The sequence below is a fragment of the Cervus canadensis genome, chromosome 28 (genome assembly GCF_019320065.1).
Source record: "Cervus canadensis isolate Bull #8, Minnesota chromosome 28, ASM1932006v1, whole genome shotgun sequence".
Classification (NCBI taxonomy): domain Eukaryota; kingdom Metazoa; phylum Chordata; class Mammalia; order Artiodactyla; family Cervidae; genus Cervus; species Cervus canadensis.
The window spans coordinates 4,764,011-4,788,029 of NC_057413.1; the positions used below are offsets into that span (position 1 = coordinate 4,764,011).

At 42.4% G+C, this 24,019-nt stretch overlaps 1 protein-coding gene and 1 long non-coding RNA gene across 3 annotated transcripts in view; one reads left to right on the forward strand and one right to left on the reverse strand.

The window, feature by feature from the left end:
- Positions 1-16,131, reverse strand: EEF1E1 (eukaryotic translation elongation factor 1 epsilon 1). 2 transcript variants are annotated; one of them, XM_043449582.1, is made up of 4 exons: positions 15,980-16,131; positions 11,024-11,224; positions 6,037-6,132; positions 1-1,274 (listed from the first exon to the last, which is right to left on the reverse strand). In XM_043449582.1, exons 1-4 carry the CDS (start codon positions 16,064-16,066, stop codon positions 1,134-1,136), a joined length of 525 nt encoding a protein of 174 aa, XP_043305517.1. In that variant the 5' UTR covers positions 16,067-16,131; the 3' UTR covers positions 1-1,133. The 2 variants fall into 2 exon arrangements, with proteins under 2 accessions (XP_043305517.1, XP_043305518.1); XM_043449583.1 differs by lacking the exon at positions 1-1,274 and adding an exon at positions 5,407-5,580 and having other exon boundaries at positions 15,980-16,115.
- LOC122429351 overlaps positions 11,768-24,019 on the forward strand; it is a 19,865-nt gene continuing 7,613 nt past the window's right edge. Inside the window, exons 1-2 of the long non-coding RNA XR_006265961.1 lie at positions 11,768-11,923; positions 18,766-18,774. This is a non-coding gene — a long non-coding RNA (uncharacterized LOC122429351). The remainder of the gene's footprint in view (positions 11,924-18,765; positions 18,775-24,019) is intronic.

The following is a 24,019-nucleotide window of genomic DNA, read 5'->3' on the forward strand; positions in this document are numbered from 1 at the left end:
TCCAAGTTGAGTTATCTTTGTTTTTACATTTTATCTTTATTTTTACATCTTAAGAAAACGTGGTTACCTGATTTGCCTCAGGTCATGCATGCAGCTAGTGTGTGATCAAAGCAGCACGGAGCCAGAAGGACGTGATGGACATTTCCCAAGCCTCTGCTCTTTGCACTTGCACTCTGAATTGTATTCTACTGAGACTCAGCGGGTGGCACCAAAATATTACATCACAATAAAGTGCTCAAAGACTCCGCTTTTCCTAGAGTTTGTAAATGTGAGTACTTTAGCTCTCAATCACTGATTATTTATTGACTCAGCTGCTAAGAGTTATAAACTATATTGGCTTGTTAATAAATGTGTGAGTTTTTGTTCTTTAGGGTATCGAGGCAGTCTATGTTGGTTTTTATTAATAGTTTAGAAAAATCTAGTAGTTACAGAGTCCAAAATTAGGAGGGTGGTATGAATTTCCCATCCCTTTTGAGCTGCTGCATATTCCAATAAGCCCAAGACCAACAAAAGAACCATTAACTCAAAGGAACATATTTTATTCCACTTTCCTCTCTGGCAGAGCAGCAGTTGGTTTCACTTCAATGAATACCGGCTACAGGAAAGAAAGAAACAAAAAAGATTTTTCTCAACCACCTTTACTGGCTCACATAAATAATGAAAGACAAATCCATCTGTCTTCCCTTTTTGTCTCCTTGGTGACAATTTACTCCAGCTGTTAATAAACAAACTACTAGAAATATGCAGAAGGGGAAAATGAATTTTACAAGATAACAGAGGTCAATAAGCAGTCAAATATGTCAATCACTGGAAGGACTTTTTTTTAAAAGATTAAACCACTGATTTGCAACTTTTATTAACAGAAATTTCATCTATATCTATAAAAACCAAGATAATTGATAACTTGATTTCAACTCAAGTTTTGACAGCAGTTGAAGTTTTACATTAAAAAAAACTGCAAAATGTCAACTAAAAAAACAGACAAAATGCTGGGACGTGAGTTTGTACTTAAATTCTACCAACTTCAACAAATAGAGAGTGGGTGCATATCAGTTCACGTCAGTCCTCTGGTCCGAAACACACTTTCCACTGGACACAGGTTATTCCCTCTTCTGGGCGGGCGTGGGTGGCTTCTACTGGGAATTAGTATATAGTCTGTTCTTGATGAAGACAACACTAGACAGATGCTGCCTAATCCCTGGACAGTGCTGAATGTGACAAAACCAGCGCGACACGTTAAGATATTTCTCCTTCTCTTGAACTGTCAGATCAACCTAAGTAGAGATGAAAAACACACACAACACAGACATTACATAAGTGCAACTATTAATATCTCTCGAGTGGGAGACAGAAACTGGGGGGGATCCCCCCACGGGGATCAACGCCAACATATTCAGATAAGAGTGAACCATCTCAGCCACTTGGACGAGCTCTCCATTTAAGGCTTTCATGTTGCCGTCAAGACCAGACGTGCTTCTGAGCGAAATCTCAAGTTTTCAACAAATGAAAAGTCTACATTAAGTCAGGATCTGGAAGACCAGAGGGTTTTTTTTTTTTTAATTAAATTTTATTGAAAAGGAAGAGAATAGCTTCTGAGAGACTAAGATATGGTTCTTTCTCCAGTATTTTTTGCAAACCTAAAATAAGGAAGGTTTGTTGGCATCTAACATACTTAACAAGGGAATACAAAGTAAACTCACACACATACATGTCTACAAATACACACACACACACACACACATTTCTGGATGACCGCTGTAAATAAACGTGCAGACAACTGCTGATTTCTACCACTCTGCAGAAACGCACAATGACCCTTTTACTGTGAAGTAATTATTGCTTAACAGAAGAAAGAAAGGCTATTTCCAGGGTGTGTGCCTCAGATGAACTAAAGGCATTCTGAATTCTCTTTGCAGTAAAGCTGAACTTGATCTTTAGAGGATGCAGCAGCTCACAGAACTGACTGTCCCGCTACAAGGAGGCCCAGAGACCTGGTTAGGGAAAGATGCAATCAACACGGTGGGTCAGACCCCCGATCACTTCACTGGGCTCAGACCCCAATGCAGGCGACTTGAAGCCGTTTCTCCGAGCCAAATTTTGGATTGGAATCATGAAGAGGTGTCAGGCAAGAAGAAGCCAGCAGGCCAGCCATGGACCAGGTAAGACTAGTGTAGTTCCTTCTCCTGTTGTTAGTTCATTTACTTAACACATTGCAAGTCTCCATGCAACTGAATAGGAATGCTCACAAACACACAAAATCTCAGTCACCCTCTCGGACTGCAAATCCATTAGCCATCTGCTTGTTGCATATACTTGTGTCCACAGGCAAATGCTCTCCTAAGGCATCAGTTCAGCAACACTGAAGGACAAATCACTCTGGTATTTGATAACTATTACAGAATAGAAAATATTGTAAGGGTAGACAGGTAGCATTTTCTCAATAAATGTTTAATTGAACTTGTATTTTCCTTTCATGTTTACTACCAGGCAATTTAAACGGAAAAGTGGAGAGAGGTCATTGGCCTTCCTTTTTGCCTTCATAACATTAGGATACAATTGTACTAATAGCTGATCTGTTAACATCATCTTTGATGTCAAATGTCTATCTCTGTTGGACCAGTTTACTAGCAGTGAGAGTCTCATTGCTACTGTTACATAAAATTTCACTTTCCGGTTTAAAGCCTACATGCAAAGTGCTATTCGTTATTGTTTTGTTGATAGGTCATAGTCATGTCCAATTCTTTTGTGACACCATGGCCTACAGCCCGCCAACCTCCTCTGTCCATGGGATTTCCCAGGCAAGAACACTGGAGTGGATGGCCATTCCCTTCTCCAGGGGATCTTTCTGACCCAGGAACTGAACCCGGGTCTTCTGCACTAGGCAAATTATTTACTGTCTGAGCCACCAGAGAAGCCCGCTTTCACACAAACACATACATTTGTATATATGTACATAAATAAAATTCAAAACCAACTTCAACAAACCTCTTCACTGATAGCTAAAGCAAACAGAAGTAGCAAGTATTACTCCAACTTGATTTCATGTCAGATGTTGATACATATGGTGAGTCCAATTTGACTGCTTACAATCTGACTAATTTCAGAACTCTTTCATTTTAAAAAGCCTCTACTCAGCTGTTTTGTGAGATGTGATCGTTCAGAATGAATTAAAACACACAAAGAAAGCATTTCCGAACAGTAACGCTTGTTTGATCTAGGTTCAAGTTGTGACGCGGGGGGGAAGGGCAGTGTGTGTTTTAAAACCTACACTTCAGAACAGGCTGTGCTGTCAGGTTGGAGGATGCGGCCTGCGACTGTGTCACGGCAGCAACACACACAGCGCGCGGCAGGGTCAGGACCTCACAGCCCGAAGACCACACCCTTCCCAGCCTCCAGTGTCAGGAACACAACAGACCCACAGCATAACGCAGTTTTCATTCCAAGAGCTCCTAAAGTTTCTTCTAACATTTCCTCATTGATTCTTCTAATTAGATGATCTATGGTAGACAATGTAAATTTGTTCACTTTCCCTCAGGACATTTTGCGAGAATACAACCTGTTTCCAGGAAGACCACGTTACACTTAACCTTTTGGTTTTATTACCACCACTACTCTTTCGGAAAACATACTGTAAACAGAGCAACAGAAGACTTGACTCTCACCACGCTTAAATTCTTTCAGAACTTGTGGGATGGGATCCCCATCAACTATTTTACTAATAACTGAATTTCCACCATCCCTTTCTAGCTGACAATTTTTCTTTCTCCTTTTTCTTTTTTTAATAATGGGAAACACAATGCGATTGTTCTAATTAACACGTCCTGTTTCTTACTGGTCTGCGTGCCAGTGTGTCTGCAGTGATGTTCAGCCTTTCTAGCAAATCATTCCTTCATATTTATACTGGCGCTCTATAACCAGTTTGAACTGTAAGGTCAAACAGATAATATCTTTAGTCACTAATTTTCCATGAAGACATGTGAGAAACACTGAGCGACCGTTTCCAGATCAGAGGAAATGCTGGTCTGCGAGCTTTCCGGCAGACTCCACGCTGCCTCTAGGACACTCTTCAAGCTGGTGTTCCTGGATTGTTCGGTAGCGCTTTCTTTTTTACTTCTCCTTTCTTCCTAAAAGAATGATACCTCCACTGGTGTTCCAAACTCCAAAACAAATGTATTTCAATTGGTAACAATCTTATAGTTGAGCCGCACATAACGTTACAAAGGATTTTAATAATCTCGAGTAACAGCCTGGAGGCTGCCGTGTACTGGTGAAATCACTTCCAGAGAGCAGTGAGTCACGGGGCTAATCACGGACGGCCACAGTAACTGGCACTGCAACAAAGGAAGGACAACGTAATGCTGCTCAGAGGGAATTAAGAGACCAGACCTCAAGAGCAACTCGGCCGCAGCTAAACCCGGGCTCACGCTGAAACAAAACACAGCGGGATCATTTGATGACTTGAAGGTTCCCTGTTTCATGGACGGTGCTGACTGCGCTGATGACATATTAAGTTTTAATAATGTGAACAAGGAAATGAAGGAACATATGAGGGTGAAAATAAATACACAGCCAAGAAAAACAAGAAGCTATGGGATGAACTTGAGCATGAAGCTAGCTGAACCTCCCGTCGACCCTGCCTGAAACTAATACCTAGAAATCACTTTCTTCTCACCTGGGTACATTTACACCCAACTCAGAAGGGGTGTCATTCAGCACCACAGGCTCCGTCCAGGAGGCCTGCTCCTTGAGAAGGTGTCTCCCGCCCCGACGCGACCTGCCTGCGCACGCGGCAGGGTGGAGGAACAGCTTCGGTTGTGGGTTCATTTGATGAACCCGAAGGGATGGTGAGGTGATTTACATATTACTCCACTCAATTTTGTTTCAGAAAAAATGAACATGAGAGCCTTAATCATAATATTGCAATCATATAACAAGGATACACATCTCAAAATAGAGATAAATAGGCAGGGATCACAGAATACTGTCAATGGAAGACTAGGTTTTCGGGTGGTTTTTTTTTGAAGTTTTATTTTGTTTACTTATTTTTGGCTGAGCCACATAGCTTGTGGCATCTCAGTTTCCCTGACCAGGGACTGAACCCAGTCCACAGGAGCGAGAGCCCAGAATTGTAACCACTAGGCCACCAAGGTACTCCCAGAAGCCTCGTTTTAACACGCGGCATTGAATGAAACACTTCCAACCTGCTTGGGAACCACAGGCCCTTGTGGGCACCCAGAATCAGTGAAATAGCCTGGCAGCTGGTACATTAGGGAATTAGGATTTTGTTCACTCTGCTGGCAAAGATTTCCACACAAGCTCCCTCCTTCTGAGTATTTCCTTTCCCTACTGCATGACCTGTGTAAGCCAGAGAGAGAAGAATGTAAAATAAGCACTGGTTTGCAAGAGTCACACTTCCATATAGACTTTTATTTTTTTAATTAGAGGGGAGAAATGCTCATCTTCTTAATGACAGCTTGTGTGTGATTTCTCTGACATAGCTGAGCAGGGAGACAGAACTGAAGGCGTGTATCTGGACAAACCAAGAGCTGAGGATTCAAGTTACACATCCAGCGATCTAGGCTGGATGGGAAAGAAAGTGCACAGGCTTGAAAAAGGGGGAGAAACTGAGTTACTTCAGGTAATGATGGGACCAGGGAGTAAGACTGGAGGGAAGTAAGACTGCAGTGAGAGAGGAGGTCGCACAGAAGGTGGGGTACTAAAAGCAGGAGTGGACAGGTGATGGCAGGGTCCAGGTGAGGATGACGACCAAGTCCAAAGAGGGCAGAGAAGGAGCCACAGAGAAAAGCAGGAATAAGAACAGGAACAAAACCAAGCATGTCAAGGAGCAGGAAGCTCCCACGTGTGACGGATCCACGGAAGGAAGGAATATTTGCATAAGGTAGGTACCTTATATAAAAATAATCCCTTTCATTTGATAAGGTGAAAATGCAAATTTGATTTAAATTCAAGACAAATGAAAAAAAGGCATTCTGAACATTGCAGACAAAAAAAGCCAATAACTATTTGAATACTCACAATAAAGCGATGAAGCCCATAATATAATAGGATATCTGCTAATGTGAAGTTATATCCTGTAAGGTAGACTTTATCTTCAAGATATGAATTAAGATCCTAGAAAAACAAATAATAAAATATTAATTTAAAAAACAATAATAAACTTAACTATACATTTGATTTGAAACATTTAGAAAGCTATTAGAAAACAAAACACTGACATTTAATAAATTCAATCTTTGACAATAACAGAAATTTATTTGAAATCACAAATCAAACATCAACTCATTTTAAAAATCAGGATAATTATTATTCATCTTATTTTATTTTAAAGAAATAAGAAAACATTAGAAAATGATATTCACAGTGCCATCTATGGTAATTTCAAAGACTCCAACTGTTTCTTTTGGGAAATGGGGGGACATTTTGTAAATCATGCTCATGTTAGATTTATTTTCTCCATTGAAATATGAAAAGCTCCTCAACAATTCCTACATCTTAAGAGAATTATAAGGTATTGGTTTGTTAGATTTTTTTATATATGTATACTTTTAACTTCTTAATTGAGATAAATACATGTAACACATTAAATGCTTTTGAACTGTGGTGTTGGAGAAGACTCTTGAGAGTCCCTTGGACTGCAAGGAGATCCAACCAGTCCATCCTGAAGGAGATCAGTCCTGGGTGTTCATTGGAAGGACTGATGCTGAAGCTGAAACTCCAATACTTTGGCCACCTGATGCGAAGAGCTGACTCATTGGAAAAGACCCTGATGCTGGGAGGGATTGGGGGGCAGGAGGAGAAGGGGATGACAGAGGATGAGATGGCTGGATGGCATCACCGACTCGATGGACATGAGTTTGAGCACACTCTGGGAGTTGGTGATGGACAGGGAGGCCTGGCATGCTGCGATTCATGGGGTCGCAAAGAGTCGGACACGACTGAGCGACTGAACTGAACACATTAAAATTAATCAAATTTTTATTTACCACCACAGCCATCTGTAGGTGCATAATTCACTTAATGTTAAGGGTATCCACACTGTGGTACAATCGATGTTCAGAACTTTTTCATCTCAGAAAACTAATGCTCTGTACTTTTTAAAACAACTTCCCGTTTCTCTCATCCCCAAGGCCCTGGCAGTCACTATTCTGCTTTCTGTTTCTATGAATTTTATTCACAGAATTTTGCACATGCTGTATATATAAGCAGAATCATGTACTATTTGTCTTTTTGTGACTGGCTTATTTCACTTAGCATAATATTCTTAAGATTTATCCATGATGTGGCCTGTGTCAGAATTTCCTTCTTTATTAAGGCTGATTAACATTCCTATGTAATCATTCTAGAAAAACTTCTTAAGCTGCAGAGAGAGCAGTTTGTTTTCACTCTCAAATCATATGCCACATGCTTGGCACACAGTGGTTCAGTAACCAGTAAATGTTAGCTGAATTGAATCTGAACTCTTTGAATATGCCCAAGTCTTCATTTAAAGACAGTAATTTCCAAGACTGTATATGAATATGGGATTGTAAGCGGTGGTACAGATGATGACATAAAGAAACATGTACATAGACAAGGAAACAAATGCATAAGAATCAAAATAAAACTGGGCAGAGACGGTAAAACACAATGGTATATACAGGCTATCACTTAAATTCCCCAGCAATCTGTTGGATGGAAATGTTTTTTCCTCCAAATGTCTTCATATGAAACAAGTCTGATACAGCATAAGAATAAAATAAATATATCTACAATTAATTTTAAGAACCATCTCTAAAAGAATCTGAAATAATAATTTAACACTGCTTTGTGTAGTGTAGATATTCTTAACATAGTCCATATCTATGTTTTAGTTAGGGCTTTCCTGGTGGCTCAGAATCGGTAAAGAATCCATCAGCAATGCGGGAGACCTGTGTTAGAAGATCCCCTGGAGGGCATGGCAACCCACTCCAGTATTCTTGCCTGGAGAATCCCACGCACAGAGGAGCCGAGCCTTGCGGGCTCCAGTCCATGGGGTCTCAAAAGTCACAAAGACACGACTAAGCGACCAAGCACAGCACAGCATGTTTTCATTATAAAGACTCTTTTAAGGTGATGCTCTTCAGTCATAAAAACTTTAAAATGGAGTTTCAAAAACTATCAAGAGGTAATCTTTTTCTGATTAGTGATATAAATAAAAATTTTCAGAAATTAAATTCTGATTTTTCAGAATCTGAATTCTGAAATTTAAAACAGAGAATTTCACACTCAAAATATTCATAGAAAAGAACTATAGTCTGATGTTTATTATCTATATATTTTTTAAACAAGTATTTCTGATGCCACTGCCAAACTGGCATCAGAGTTACCTGATTTTTCTGTTTAACTAAACTTATTAAACTTACTTCAGTATTCTGGCTTAGGTAATTCCATGGTCTGTATAGTCCATGGGTCACAAGGAGTCAGACATGACTGAGCAACTTCCACTTCTTCACTTCACTTCACTGATATTCTCTATTTGGTTAGACACTGCTCTCAAAGGATTGCCAAACAGATTAATAGTGACAATTCTTTGGGAAGATCCCCTAGAGAAGGGAAAGGCTACCCACTCCATTATCCTGGCCTGGAGAATTCCATGGACACAGTCGCACACAACTGAGCGACTTTCACACATCCTTCATCTGGATCCAAATGTCAGTGTATCGTAACGTCAGCTTTTTAAAAAAAATAATTTTATTTATTTTTGGCTGTGCTGTGCGGGCTCTTCTCTGGCTTCGGAGAGTGGGGGCTACCCACTAAGTGTGGAGCACGGGCTCTAGGGCATGCAGCCTTCAGTAGCTCTGGCGCATGGGCTTAGCTGCTGCTCAGCAGGAGGGATCTTCCTGGGCGTGTTCAGTCGTGTCCGACTGTTTGCGGCCCTGTGCACTGTAGCCCACCAGGCTCCTCTCTGTCCATGGGACCTTCCAGGTAACAATACTGGAGTGGGTTTCCATTTCCTACTCCAGGATCTTCCTGGACCAGGGATCCAACCTGTTTCTCCTGCATTGGCAGGTGGATTCTTCACCACTGAGCCACAGAGGAAGCCCAATGCCTGTTTTTTAATTACATATTACCTTAGCTCTGAGTCACTGTGGTTTTAACTTTGAAATGGAACTTTAGCGAGTAAATCAAATCCTTTTACAATATCCTTATAGCAAGATTTTTAAAAAAGTAATAAAAACAGAAACAGCCCAGTATAAAAACAGGCAAAGAAGATATGTAAGCAAATTTTTTAAAAAAATGATGAAAATGCTCGTGTTATGGAAAAAATGCCACAGCATTAATAATGTCGCACACACAAAAACAGCAAAGTAAACAAGGAGATCACTTTTGGGCTTTGTCATGAAATCGGGGTGGTACAGGAGGAAGAGGGGTAACATCTAGGTCAGCAGGGGTTTTGAGGAAGAGGCCACGGTCATCCCATACTGCCAAGCTACAATAAAACACTTTCCTGGAAGGGAGATGAGCAACATAGCCTTAGAAATGTATGTAGCTTTGGTCCAACAGTTTCCCTTGCAGTTTAGCCTAAGGAAACAAATGGAATGCGTTAAAATATTTAGCCACAGTCTGGTAATTACATGGGGACAGACTAATGCTGGCAAGACTATATGATAGAATACTAAAAGGTTCATCAGAGACAATATAAGTGAATATTTATGGACTTGAAAGGCTTCCCTGGTGGCACAGTGGTGAAGAACCCTCTTGCCAATGCAGGAGACGTGGATTCGACCCCTGATCTGGGAAGATCCCACATGCCTCGGAGAAACTGAGCCCATGCGCTTCCCCAGTTGAGGTTGTGCTCTAGAGCCTGGAAACTGCAACTACAGAGCCCCCAAGCCCATGCCCCACAACAAGAGAAATGATTGCAATGAGAAGCCTGCTCACTGAAACGAGAGTGATGCTCCCGCTTGCTGCAACCAGAGAAAGCCTGTGCAGCAACAAATACCCAGCCCAGCCATAAATACACAAATAAATAGATAATATTATTAAAACAATGACTAACAAACAAAAACACTTAAAAAAAGGATAGCTGATCATGATAGACCTATAAAGCAAAAAGATCTGGAATTTATTTTCTACCAATTCTATTGATGGTATCTGTCAGGAATAGAATTTAAACCATTTCCCCCAGAATGATAAATGAAAAGCTTTCAGTACTATGAGTTCTTCTCGTACAACTTACATTACCAATTTACAACTGGCATAAAATTAGGAAACAAAGGATTCCTACAATGACGTGGTTGTCTGGGTGATGTCTAAGGTTCCTCCAAATTTTAAGCTTTTTTAGAAAAAAAAAAAAAAACTGCTTTATTTTTATATAGGTAACAAAAATAATTTTATTTAGAAACTTTCATTCTTGGTGACTCTAGAGCCATATTTGGTATATATTTTATAACAATAGATTCTTTAATTCTAATTTGATTTCTTTAGAAAGAAAATACAAATCCTAAAGCATTAAGTCTCAAGGGAGGGAAACGGGAATTCTCACATCAATTGGACAGGCTTTTCTCAAACTACAACCCCCTCAAACTCTGATTCCTTCTTTCCTTTAAGAAAGTACTTTGCTGCTTAGAGAATCAGAACTACTGACTGGAGGAAATAAGTATCAAGCAATCATATAAAAGAAAAAATCATAAAAAGCTATAATTATTGACTGTGATGAGTGCTACAAAGGAAAAGCACAGGATGTTAGTAAAGAAAAGCATTTAAAGAAGAAAGTTCCTCTGTGGGAGAGAGAGAGGTAGTAGTCAAGGATGTGACTGAGGAGGGGATCTGAGCTGAGGCAGGAGCCGAGGGCCGGGCAGTCTGTTCCCAGGAAAGGTAGTAACAGGTACAGACAGGGGAAGGCAGTAACAGGTCCAGAGTATCACGGGGTAGAGGAAACAGTAGAGACCAAGAGCTTCAGTTACTGAGTCTCAGGGAAAACAGATCCCAGCCATTAGCAGTTCACACACACGTCAGCCCGTGAAAAGAAACCTCGCCATACCTTCAGCACAGCGCGGATGTCGTCCTTGCTGGAGTGCCCGTCCACTCGAGTCACCCTGTATTCTAGCCACTGCTGAACCACGGCTTTCTCCTCCGGCGTGCTCCCCAGCAAATACTCCTTGTTGGCCTGCTTGACGAGGTGAGCGGCTATGGTAGTCAGTCCTGTTAGACTTGGACCATTGTTCGTCTGAAGAACTGGAATCTTAAACAGAAAAAAAAAAAATCTTAAAATACCATCACGACTGGTAAGTTCTAAATCCTAAACTATTTCTTTTTTTTAATACTCTTAAGATATTAAATAGGCTTCTCTGGTGGCTCAGTGGTAAAGACTCCACCTGACAATGCAGGAGACACAGGTTTGATCCCTAGGTCTAGAAGATTCCCTGAAGAAGGAAATAGCAGCCCACTCCAGTATTCTTGCCTGGAAAATCCCATGAACAGAGAAGCCTGGGGGGCTAGAGTCCCATGGGGTCGAAAAGAGTTGGACTCAACTGAGCAAGTAAGCATGCATGCACGAAGATATTAAATTATATACAAATCAAAGTCAGGAACGTAAGAGTTATATTAGTTTACATTTGATAACAGTTGCTTCATGCCATGAAACTGGTAGTAACATTGCAAAAATGAGTAATGATATTTCTACCTAATTTATAACTGCTACTGCTGCTACTGCTAAGTCACTTCAGTCGTGTCTGACTCTGTGCGAACCCGTCCCTGGGATTCTCCAGGCAAGAACACTGGAGTGGGTTGCCATTTCCTTCTCCAATGCATAAAAGTGAAAAGTGAAAGTGAAGTCGCTCAGTCATGTCTGACTCTTCGTGACCCCATAGACGGCAGCCCACCAGGCTCCTCCGTCCGTGGGATTTTCCAGGTGAGAGTACTGGCGTGGGGTGCCACTGCCGTCTCTAAATTTATAACTACATATGTACAAAAATAGAAAATGGAAATCCTAATAATACCACATTGATTTCTATCAAGATTACCCACACCCTAGTGAGCAAGGTGAATGAACATGCTTAAATAAACCCAACTTTGCAATAACAAAAACAAGAAACAATTGCAGTAAGCACTGAATTCATGTTGATGCGGCTAGAACCATCAAATGAGCTGTGGCCTGGTTTACGTGACAGGCGCTCTAATATAATGAGTTACCCCACTCACTAATTACGCTCTAATATAATGAGTTACCCCACTCACTAATTACCTAACTCATTATATGGTACGGACTGTGATGGTGACTTTGCTGCCATGGATTGCATATTCATCCATTTCGGAGTAACTTAGAACGAATACACTGATAATAAAAGCCTATAATAAAGTCAGGAATTCAGGTAATCATCTGAAAAACAATTCTACTTTTTAAAGTTTTCCTTATTATAACAGCAATACAAAGGATCAGATTATAAGGAACTGCTAATTAAAAGCTTTTGATGTACAACTAGGCAAAGTATTTTGAGAAATTTAAAAGAAAATGGGAAGTATCACCAATAGGGAGACCAACCAATTATAAAGAACAAGTAAACAATCTAAAGGACTTCAGGAAACCACAAGAGAACATTTTCAGGAGAAGACGGCTGCTCTTTCCTGCTCTCTTCAGTCTCCTGAACTCAGAGTGACTTACTCTATGCAGGGTCCTTTCACACTCAAACCTGGGTCAACAAGACCATGTGAAGTAGATGGGAAGATTAACATCTTATGGATACAGATTCAAAGACTGCCTCCTAAACCATGAAGGAAGTGGCCAAAGGCGGCCTCAGCGCCCCGCGTCCTCACCTGCCATCCCACCGCCTGGCTACCTGAGCTCCCACCTTTGCCTTCACCCTCAAGCGAAACCATCACTTCTAAGATCACCAATAATCTCCTTTAAGAAATGCATGAAAAAGAAAACACATGAAACTCGCTGAGGGTGCTGCCAATGTTCCATTCCCTGACTGTGACTGTGTGTACTTTATGGTGGTGCTTTAGTCACTAAGTCGTGCTGACTCTTGTGACCCCATGGACTGCAGCCCTCCAGGCTCCTCTGTCCATGGGATTCTCCAGGCAAGGGTACTGGAGTGGGTTGTCATTTCCTTCTCCAGCACTTTATGGTAGGTAAAGAGATGCCCATGCTTCCAGGAAGGGAGGGAGGTCAGGAGGGAAGAAAGAGGAAAAGAGAGAAAGAGGGAGAGGGTGGGAGGGAGGAAGGAAGGAACAGAGAGGAAAGAAAGAGGAAAGTAAGGAACTGACAACTGCTGAGCATGGGAGGAAAAGGACAATTCTAAAGAGAAATATTTGTAAAAATAAATTATCCACAACCCTATCATAGGAAGTCAAAAAATTCCTGGTTACTTTCTCATCTAATTGTTACATCTTCTAAGATCTAAGAGGCAAGTAATTTCATCCTCAGTTCACAGATGAAGAACAAAGGTCACCAGGTTTGTGATGGGGGAGTCAGGATTTCAGTAAAGTACAATTGGCTGGAAAGTTCATTTTCTTTCGTTCACACAGCCTAAGCAGACAAACCTTACGCAGTTGCAATCATGGGACACATACTACTTCACATTCATCTTAAGGTTCCATGGTCTTCAAAGTAATCACTTTCAACGGCTACATAAATAATACCTCAACGTGCTGATGTGCCATAGTTTAACAACAGTTCTCCCAGAGTTGCATTTCTGGATTGTTTTGAAATTTTAATTATTATTGATATTATTGCAGAGAATGCCTTATTGTGGGCTAATTGCTGTCAGTTGTCTTCCCCCCAAAATGAATGAACCTTCTCATACATCATCATCCCTTTCCCCAAACACATCAACAAACCTTCAATAGCTGCCCTCTGCTTAAAAAAAAAGAAAAAGAAAAAAGTTTAAATTAAACTCCACAACCCTCCCAACTAGGACTCCAACTATAATTCTGGGTTTACCTTGTATTGCATCATCCATCACATTGCTCTACTTGTTGCTTTAAATTACCCAATCTTCAGTTCAGTCACTCAGTTGTGTCTGACGCTTTGTGACCCCATGAACTGCAGCACACCAGGCCTCCCTGTCCATCACCAACTCCCAGAGTCCACCCAAACCCATGTCCATTGAGTCAGTGATGCCTCATCCAATCATCTCATCCTCTGTCGTCCCCTTCTCCTCCTGTCCTCAATCTTTCCCAGCATCAGGGTCTTTTCAAATGAGTCAGCTCTTCGCATCAGTGGCCAAAGTATTGGAGTTTCAGCTTCAACATCAGTCCTTCCAATGAACACCCAGGACTGATCTCCTTTAGGATGGACTGGTTGGATCTCCTTGCAGTCCACCATAATTTATTAGATTTATACACTTTAAACACCAACTTTTCGTGAAGTTTCCAAACTCATTTTTATAGTCAGAATTAACTTTCTCTTTCACACTCATCAACAGCGCTTTCCTTCATTTAGTAACTATTCTGTTCTACTTAAAAAGAGCCCCTAATGACTTTTTCTCACGCTGGATGGTAAACTCCCTGAAGGCAGGACTCATGTTTGGCAAACGTGTGGGGGAAAAAACACAAACCAAATGAGAGGGAAGCAGCAGGAGAGGAACCAGCGGGAGGCCGGAGAGAAAGGAAAAAGCAGGTCTCTCTGGCTCCAGTTAGTGGGCTGGTCTTCGGCACGTCACACATCTTTTCATGTGTGTGTCTGTGTGTGTGTTCAGCTGTGTCCAACTCTGTGTTGTGTGTGTGTGTTCAGCTATGTCTGACCCTGTGTGAGTGTGTTCAGTTGTGTGTGATTCTCTGCAATCCCATGGACTGCAGCCTGCCAGGCTGCTCTGTTCACAGATTTTTCCAGGCAAGAAGTAGGTTGCCATTTCCTACTCCAGGGGATCTTCCTGACCCAGGGATCCAATCGGAGTCTCCTGCATTAGCAGGCAGGTTCTTTACCACTAAGCCACCTGGGAAACCCTTTCTAGACTTCAGTCTAACTTGTAAAAACTACAACACGACTGCTTTGGAGATGAAGCAGTCTTCGGTTCTTCTGAAGAAGAACCAAAGAAATCAGAAAAAAACAACAACAAACAAACAAACAAAAAAAAACAAATGAAGAACCGAAGAGGTCAGGGGAAAAAAAAAAATTCATCTAGAAAATAATCTCCAAGGGTCGAAAACCTTATATAATTCAAAGTTGTTTTCCTACAGTCCCTTCCTCTAACAGTCATTGCTCCACCGCAACCACTTAGCTTTATAAAACACAGAAGCCCTTCAAAGCTCTTAGAAATCTGTTCCTACGCCTCACTAGGTCACCTCAGACCGCAGAACTTCCCCCTCGATGTCTGTACGTTGCACAAGGAACTTGATCGGACCTTAGAACAGGATTCCACTAAGGGATCTCGCGGCCGTCCACGCCGCAATGCCGCACTTTTCAGCACTGTAACCAAAATAGCTGCAATGTGTGTCCACTCAGCTAAAAATCAAGCCTCCGGAGGGGACGGGAAGGGCGCGGCCGCCTCGACCACCGGCCGTACCCCCCGGCCTGGCACGGTGGACTCCGCACCCCGTTTGCTCTCTGCGGTCGATGCGGCATTCTGAATGAAAGGTACTGTTTACAGTAAATGCTGTCACTGAACGCACACGCCGGGCCTCCAGCCTGCTCTACCTGAGGGCTCTCTGACGACCCCCTCGCCTTCCCAGAGCGGGAACCCGAGGGCTCTCTGAAGAACCCCCTGCCTACCGAGAGCGGGAACCCGAGGGCTCTTTGAGGACCCCCTCGCTTTCCCAGAGCGCGATGATGACAGTTTCGCAGGAGGAAAAGTTCGCGGAGAGCGGAGCAGGTTCCTCCCGCTCCCTCCCCTCCCTCCGGGAGCCTGGGCCGCAAAAGACGGGTAGCGCAGACACGTGAGGACGAGCCGGGCGGCATCCTCCCTCCGCCGCCTCCCCCGCCTGCCCTGCCCTACTCGGGCTAAGCCGGCCGCGCTCCCGTCCCCATCTCCTGCTCCGCGCCGCCTCCGCGTCTCACCTGGCGCTCGCCCTGAGCGCTATACTTGTTCCCTTTACTCAGCCCCAGAGACTTCTCCAGCAGCGTCAGCTCCGCGGCCGCCGCCATCTTCCGGCAGACCTCCCGGCAAAGGGCGGGACCGAGTCAGCAAGGATCTCCTGCATTGGCTGAGAGGGACGTCCCGCTCCCTCAAGCGTCACCGCCTATTGGCTGAACGCAGGGGGGCGTGCCAACACGCAGGAGGCGGGGTTAATGAGGGCGGGGCCAAAGGCGGGGTGTGTGACAGGTGGAGGGAGGCTGGCTAGCCTCTGAGGTGGAGCTGGGGTAGCAGCAGAGTCCCGAATTTAAAGATTTTCAGAGAGCGCTGGGTATGTTAGTGTCCAGTAATTTGCGTAGCCCAAGAAAGTTAGCCTTTACTTGTTTTAATGATCTTTACTTACAAAGCCTCCAAGATATAATAGTGACACAATTTATGTGTATATTTATTTACGTGTATTATATATGTATATATGTGTATATATATATATGGTTTCCCAGGTGGCCCTAGTGGTAAAGAATCCAACTGCCAATGCAGGAGACGCAGGAGACCTGGGTTGGATCCCTGGGTGGGGACGATCCCCTGGAGGAGGAAGTGGCAACCCGCTCCAATATTCTTGCCTGGGAAATCCCATGGACACTTCAGTTCAGTCGCTCGGTCGTGTGCGACTCTTTGCGACCCCATGGACTGCAGCACGCCAGAATTCCCTGTTCAGCACCAACTCCTGGAGCTTACTCAAACTCTTGTCCATCGAGTCGGTGATGACATCCAACCATCTCATCCTCTGTCGTCCCCTTCTCCTCCTGCCTTCAATATTTCCCAGCATCAGGGTCTATTCAAATGGGTAAGTTCTTCGCATCAGGAGGCCAAAGTATTGGAGTTTCAGCTTCAGCGTCACTCCTTCCAATGAATATTCAGGACTGATTTTCTTTAGGATGTACTGGTTGGATCTCCTTGCAGTCCAAGGGACTCTCAAGAGTCTTCTCCAACACCACAGTTCAAAAGCATCAATTCTTCAGCACTCAGCTTTCTTTATAGTCCAACTCTCACATCCATACATGACCACTGGAAGAACCATGGCTTTGACTAGACGGACCTTTGTTGGCAAAGTAATGTCTCTGCTTTTTAATGTGCTGTCTAGGTTGGTCATGACTTTCCTTCCAAGGAGCAAGCGTCTTTTAATTTCCTGGCTGCAGTCCTGGAAAGCTACACAGTCCGTGGAGCCCAAGAGTTGGACCCCACTGAGTGACTGAGTACAGCACGCACAGTATATTTATGTTTAATTTATGTGGGTTTATTCAGTGATAGTGACAACAACTTATGTAGCTTCTGGTGTATAAATAAACAATGCACATAACCCACTCTCCCTAAGTTGCTATAGTCTTACATCTTCAAAGTAGAAAATGGGGTAGTATATGTTGAATTTCGAATATTTCCAAAATATTGCTGAAAATAATTTCCACACTAATGAATGAATAAACAATGTGTGTATTAGTCTGAGAGAAGTGGAAAAGAGCTACAAGACAGTTGATCACTAAGTCAAAAGTACAGAAGTTTAGTGGGGAATGCTATCACTGTGTGACACTCTCCCTACCCTAAAATACTTAATGAATTAATTCTGGCAGCAGAAATAAAGGTAAGGAAAAGAAAATTTGGCCAAATAGACATAAACAAAAGACAAAGGAAATTCCAGTGTAAGTGGATTATTGTGCATTAATTATCCTTATTTTCCTTATATAGAGACTTGGATGACTATTTCTCTACTTCCAAAAAGGCTAGTCCTCTGACAAAATTCATCTATTTTTAGTGTTTAGGTATACTGCTTGTAATGAAACATTTAAAACATTTCTACAGTTATCTGATTCCAATGGGTGATGTAGTTAAAATAAGACTAGATCTAAATCACCTAAACTAAGATTTGAGGGCCTTCAATGGTGGTCCAGTGGTTAAGACTCTGCTCTCCCAATGTAGGGGACCTGGGTTTGATTCCTGGTCGGGGAACTAGATCCCACATGCTGCAACTAGAGATCCTGAATGTCTCAAGAAAGACCTGGAACAATCAAGTAAATAAATATGTTTTAAAAAGATTTGATTGAATTCTAGAATAAAGTATCAGGGGCTTCCCAGGTGGCACTCGTGGTGAAGAACCTGCCTACCAACGCAGGAGACATAAGAGATGCTGGTTCACTACCTGGGTCAGGAAGATTCCTTGGAGGAGGGTACAACAACCCACTCCAGTATTCTTGTCTAGATAACCGCACGGGCAGAGGAGCCTGGTGGGCTACAGTCCATAGGGTCGCAAAGAATCAGACACGACTGAAATGACTTAGTGCGTGTGCGTGCATACACACACACACACACACACGCACACACACACACACACATGTATCAGAAAGAACAGACACCCTAATAAGAAGTAGATTGAATACATGGGTGAAATATCCCTTTGTAATTTATGCACTTTGATTTGAAATATAAATAAATTTTGTACGTTAAAAGAAAGCTGTTTGTTTTAGAGGAGTTATAAGTTTACTTCTTCCCTTCAAATCCTGAAGATTTTTAACCTCGAATTTCCTTTTCTTCCCTGTAGTCTTCCTTTTGTTGAGAATGTGCGTAACTGGGGAATAAACCTGGTTGACCAATGCAGTGCTCCTAAGATGGAACAGAAAGGTGGTGTCACATTAAAAGGGACAAATTTAAACCGGACTTTAGGAGTCAGAGGTGCTAGTGGTGTCACTCCGGGAATGCAGGTAACTCCACTGGGACTCAGTTTTCCAGAGTATAATACAAATGGCTGGGGTTAGATATCCTCTCTGGTTTCTTTTGGTGTTGATGTCCAGTTTTTCAGTATTTGGAGACTTCTGCCTTAAAGTGAGCATGTATTTTTGTAACATTGTAATTTTGTAATGTGACTGTGCCACTAATGCAGTTTTGTGCTGTTGGTTGGAAGGGCCTTTTGTTGGTGCTGACTGTGGTGTATAAATAAAATGCTTGCTTGTTTGAACATATTTGGGGGCTGGCCATGGGGGGGTGTCTAATGTTCCTGTCATACTTTCTTACCTTAATACCAGCAGATGTGAGATCTAGTTTCCAGACCACAAGTTGAACTGAGCCCCCTATATTGGGAGTGCAGAATCTTAACTGCTAGACCACCAGGGAAGTCCCAGAAGTTTCTCTATATAGGAGTGTTCCAGCTAATAAATGAAGATAAAACAATAGAATATCATTGTTTTGCATCAGTTCAGTTCAGTCGCTCAGTTGTGGCCGACTCTGTGACCCCATGGACTGCAGCTTGTCAGGCCTCCCTGTCCATCACAAACTCCAAGAGCTTGCTCAAACTCATGTCTGTTGTGTCGGTGATGCCATCCAACCATCTCATTCTCTATCGTCCCCTTCTCCTCCCGCCTTCAATCTTTCCCAGCATCAGGGTCTTTTCCAATGAGTCAGTTCTTCCCATCAGGTGGTCAGAAATGTTGGAGTTTCAGCTACAGCATCAGTCCTGCCAATGAACATTCAGGACTGATTTCCTTTAGGATGGACTGGTTGGATCTCTTGCAGTCCAAGGGACTCTCAAGAGTCTTCTCCAACACCACAGTTCAAAAGCATCAATTCTTCAGCACTCAGCTTTCTTTATAGTCCAACTCTCACATCCATACATGACCACTGGAAGAACCATGGCTTTGACTAGACGGACCTTTGTTGGCAAAGTAATGTCTCTGCTTTTTAATGTGCTGTCTAGGTTGGTCATAACTTTCCTTCCAAGGAGCAAGCGTCTTTTAATTTCATGGCTGCAGTCACCATCTGCAGTGATTTTGGAGCGCAAGAAAATGAAGTCTGTCACTGTTTTCATTGTTTCCCCATCTATTTGCCATGAAGTCATGGGACCAGATGGGGTGATCTTATTTTTCTGAATGTTGAGTTTTAAGCCAACTTTTCCACTCTCCTCTTTCACTTTCATCAAGAGGCTCTTTAGTTCTTCTTCTCTTTCTTCCATAAGGGTGGTGTCATCTGCATATCTGAGGTTATTGATGTTGATATTGTTTTGCATATCCCAGTGAAATAATGGGTCCAGGCAATGATTATCAGTAACTTCACATCACACAAATAGAGGCAAAGAGACTGAATGAGCTTCTGCAAGAGGTACGCTTATCACCTAGGAGGTAGTCTTGCCAATTGAGTCTGAATCTGATTAAGTCTTTTATCAAACACTCAGTTCACAGGAAATAATAACAGGAAAGAAGAACTTATTAAGTGAAACCATGGATAGGCAACAGCAAATTCTAAACCACAGGAAACTCTATAGGACAAGGGAGTGGCCTGATCATTTCAGTAAGTAATTTGCAAAGAAAAAAAGAAAAACCAGAGGGGAGATGGAACCAATAAATGTAAACAGTTATGAGAACATATCAATAAATTACAATGTATGAATCTTTTTTTCAAACTTGATTCTAAAAACAAAAAAAACCTGTTATTAAATAAGAAAAATGTTGATGGTCGGTTAGGACAGTGACAGGTGTCTACAATACTCCATTTATATGCCAGGAATATTAAGTTAAGGTGCCCAAATCCACATGGCTAGATGTATGGAGGGAGTAACATGGAAATTTACAGTAGCATATGTAAAATAGATAGCCAACAGGAATTTTCTCTGTGACTCAGAGAACTCAAACAGGGGCTCTGTGACAGGCTGAAGGGTGAGATGGGGAGGGAGGTGGGAGGGCGGTTCGGGAGGGAGGGGACATGGGTGTACCTGTGGCTGATTCTTGTTGATGTTTGACAGAAAACCTCAAAATTCTGTAAAGCAATTATACATTTTAAAGAAGTAAAAAAAAAATCCACTTGGCTAATAGATCTATGCATGAATCAGCTGGAGGATTTAAAAATTGCAGATGTCATGCCATACTCCTTGGAGATCCTGATTTATTTTGTCTGAGGTGGGAATAGGCACTGGTATTAAAAAAAAAATCCTCTGGTGATTTTAAGGATATGGAAAAGATACATGCACTCAAATGTTCACTGAAGCACTGTTTACAACAGCTAAGACATGGAAGCAACCTAACTGTCCATCAACAGATGAATGGATAAAGATGTGGTTCATACATACAATGGAATATTAGCCGTAAAAAAAAGAATGAAATAATGTCATTTACAGAAACCTGGATGAACCCAGAGATTATTATACTAAGTGAAGTAAGTCAAAGACAGATATCATATGATACTGCTTATATATAGAATCTGAAAAAAATGATACAAATGAACTTATTTACAAAACAGAAATAGACTCATGGACATAGAAAACAAATTTATGGTTATCAAAGGGGAAAGGTGGGGGAGTGATAAACGAGGAGGTTGGGATTAACATACATATAATATATATATAATATATACAGTAAACAGAAGGGACCTACTGTGTAGAACAAGGAACAACAGTTAGTGCCTTGTAATAATCTGTAAGGGAAAAGAATCTGAAAAGAATATATATGTATGTTTATCTGCATCACTTTTCTATATGCTTCAAAAGTGTATAGAATATGACATTGTAAATTGATCATACTTGAATTAAAGAAAAGGAAAAAAAATTCCCTGGTGATTTTAACATAAAGCCAAGGTTGAGACCCTCCTATAATAGATGGAGGATCTGGACTTTTGAGTCAACTTTCCGGTTCTGAGGCCCACACACTTGTAACTTCCCACTGTCCTTTCCCCTGTGTTTGTGGTGAGCGGATACATGCCGTCAACATTAGGCCTCAGAATGATAAGAGAGGTTGTATTTTACTTACAATAGTCAATAATATGCATATTTGATTTGGAAATATCCATGCGGGGACCGTGTTGCTCATAATAAAAATAACTTGACAATTTGATTTTGTGAAATGGAACCCTTCTCTAATCTGCTGCTGTCCTAGTCAAGTTTTAAATCTACAGTACCTGAGGATACAAATTAAACGTCAAAGGAAATTAATTTGTCAAGTGGAATACGAACCGGCTGATTTTCCTTTCTGGAGCAGGCCTGACAGCTTTCTGTCTGTCGTCTCGGTATCTGTTAAAACGAGCTGCATGTGCCAGAAGCCGTTACTGTATCAGATCGCTCTTAGCAGTGCCTGTCTGCAAATGTTCAGTTCTAGAACTTCAGTTTCTGTTGCAGAAGATGCTGGGATCTTAAACCTCTGTTTAAAACCAAGTTTCATCGCCATCAACTGCGTGGTAAATAAGGTGGTGCAGGTGAGCGCCTGCTCTGATTTCGTGCAGGTAACTCCCACATCCAAGTCTGTCCTGCACTTATCCCAAGGGTTCATTCAGCCATTACTACGCACCAGCCCTGACTGAAGCGCTAGGGTCACATGGACAAACAATAGCTCCGGTGTAGGGAGCCTTGAAGGAAGAGGCTGGAAGACAGGCCATTAGAATCGTGTGGGAAGAATAAAAGAGTCGTGTGAGAGACAAGGAGAAGGACAGAGAGAGAAAGGCAGGAATACACAGAGAAAACCTGCCTCTGGAACTGGGGGAGGTCGGGGAAGGGAGGTTCCTGGAGGTCAAGGTGTCTGAGCTGAGACTGGAGGGAGGAAAAGGTGTTTTTCAGTGACAGGTGAGAGGGAGCGCTGGTGGAGAGGTTGGGGGGCTGGGGATTGCACAGGCTCTCCTTACCTGCTCAGTCGTGTCTGACTCTGCGACCCCGTGGACTGTAGCCCGCCAGGCTCCTCTGTCCATGGGACTCTCCAGGCAAGAATACTGGAGCGGGTTGCCGTGTCCTCCTCCAGGGGGTCTCCCGGACACAGGGATCGAGCCTGCATCTCCTGCTTGGCAGGTGGATTCTTTACCACTGAGCCCCCAGGGAAGCCTGGGGATCACACGTACAGAGGCTGTACATTGAGCAGAACAGTATTCTCGCAGGAGCTGTTCTGGGTCAGCGGGGGAGAGGGAAGCTGGGCGAGCAAGCAGGTGCTGGACCAGAAGGTGTCTTGTCAACTGCGTCAAGAAATCTTTGCATCCAGGGAGCCTGCTTACAGTATTGGTGGGAATGTAAATCGGTGCAGCCTCCGTGGAGAAGAGTACGGAGGTCCCTCAGAAAACTAAAAAGGAATTACCATATAATCCAGCAATCCCCCTCCTGGGCATATACCTGGAGAAAACTCTAATTCAAAACGATACATGTGCCCCAGTGTTCACTGCAGCACCCACTGATTACAGTAGTCAGGACATGGAAGCAACCCAAATGTCCAAAAGAGATGAACGGATAAAGAAGATGTGGTACATGCATGCAAAAGAATATTATTCAGCCACAAAGAGAATGAAGTAATGAAGCGTCAATAATGGATGAACCTCAGGATTATCATAGCTGGGAGATTTCCTGGCAGTCCAGTGGTTAGGACTTGGCATTTTCACTGCCGAGGGCCTGGGTTCAATCCCTGGTCGGGGAACTAAGTTCTTAGAAGCCGTGCTGCAGCTACCCCCACCCCCCCTAAAAAAAGAGAGAGATACAAATGAATTTATTTACAAAGCAGAAACAAACTCACAGATGTAGGAAACATGTTTATGGTTACCATAAATGGGGATAAATTAGAGGGATAAATTAGGAGTTTGGGATTAATGCTACTATAGATAAACAACAAGGTCCTACTGTATAGCACAGGGGACTATATTAAATAACCTTGTGATAACCTACAATGGAAAAGAATATGAAAAAGAATGCATGTTCATATATAACTGAGTTACTCTGCTGTACGTCAGAAACCACCACACCACGGTAAATCAACTATACCTCACTTGCTGCTCGGAATTCCAAAGATGACCTGGCTGCCCATATATTAGTCTCGGTTTTTGCTTTAAATTAGGCAACTGAAACTCATGTTTCTCTACTTTGTTTGATTTCAAATCAAGCATCCTCCCAACTGAGAGGCATTTTTCAAATTCCCTTAAAGTTTGTGAACAAGAATCTCCAAGGAGGTTTGCTGTCTTTGCTTCTGATTTGTGCGCTCTCGCTAGCTTGGAGCTCTTTCCAGGCTCTCTGGTGTTAAATTAATAAC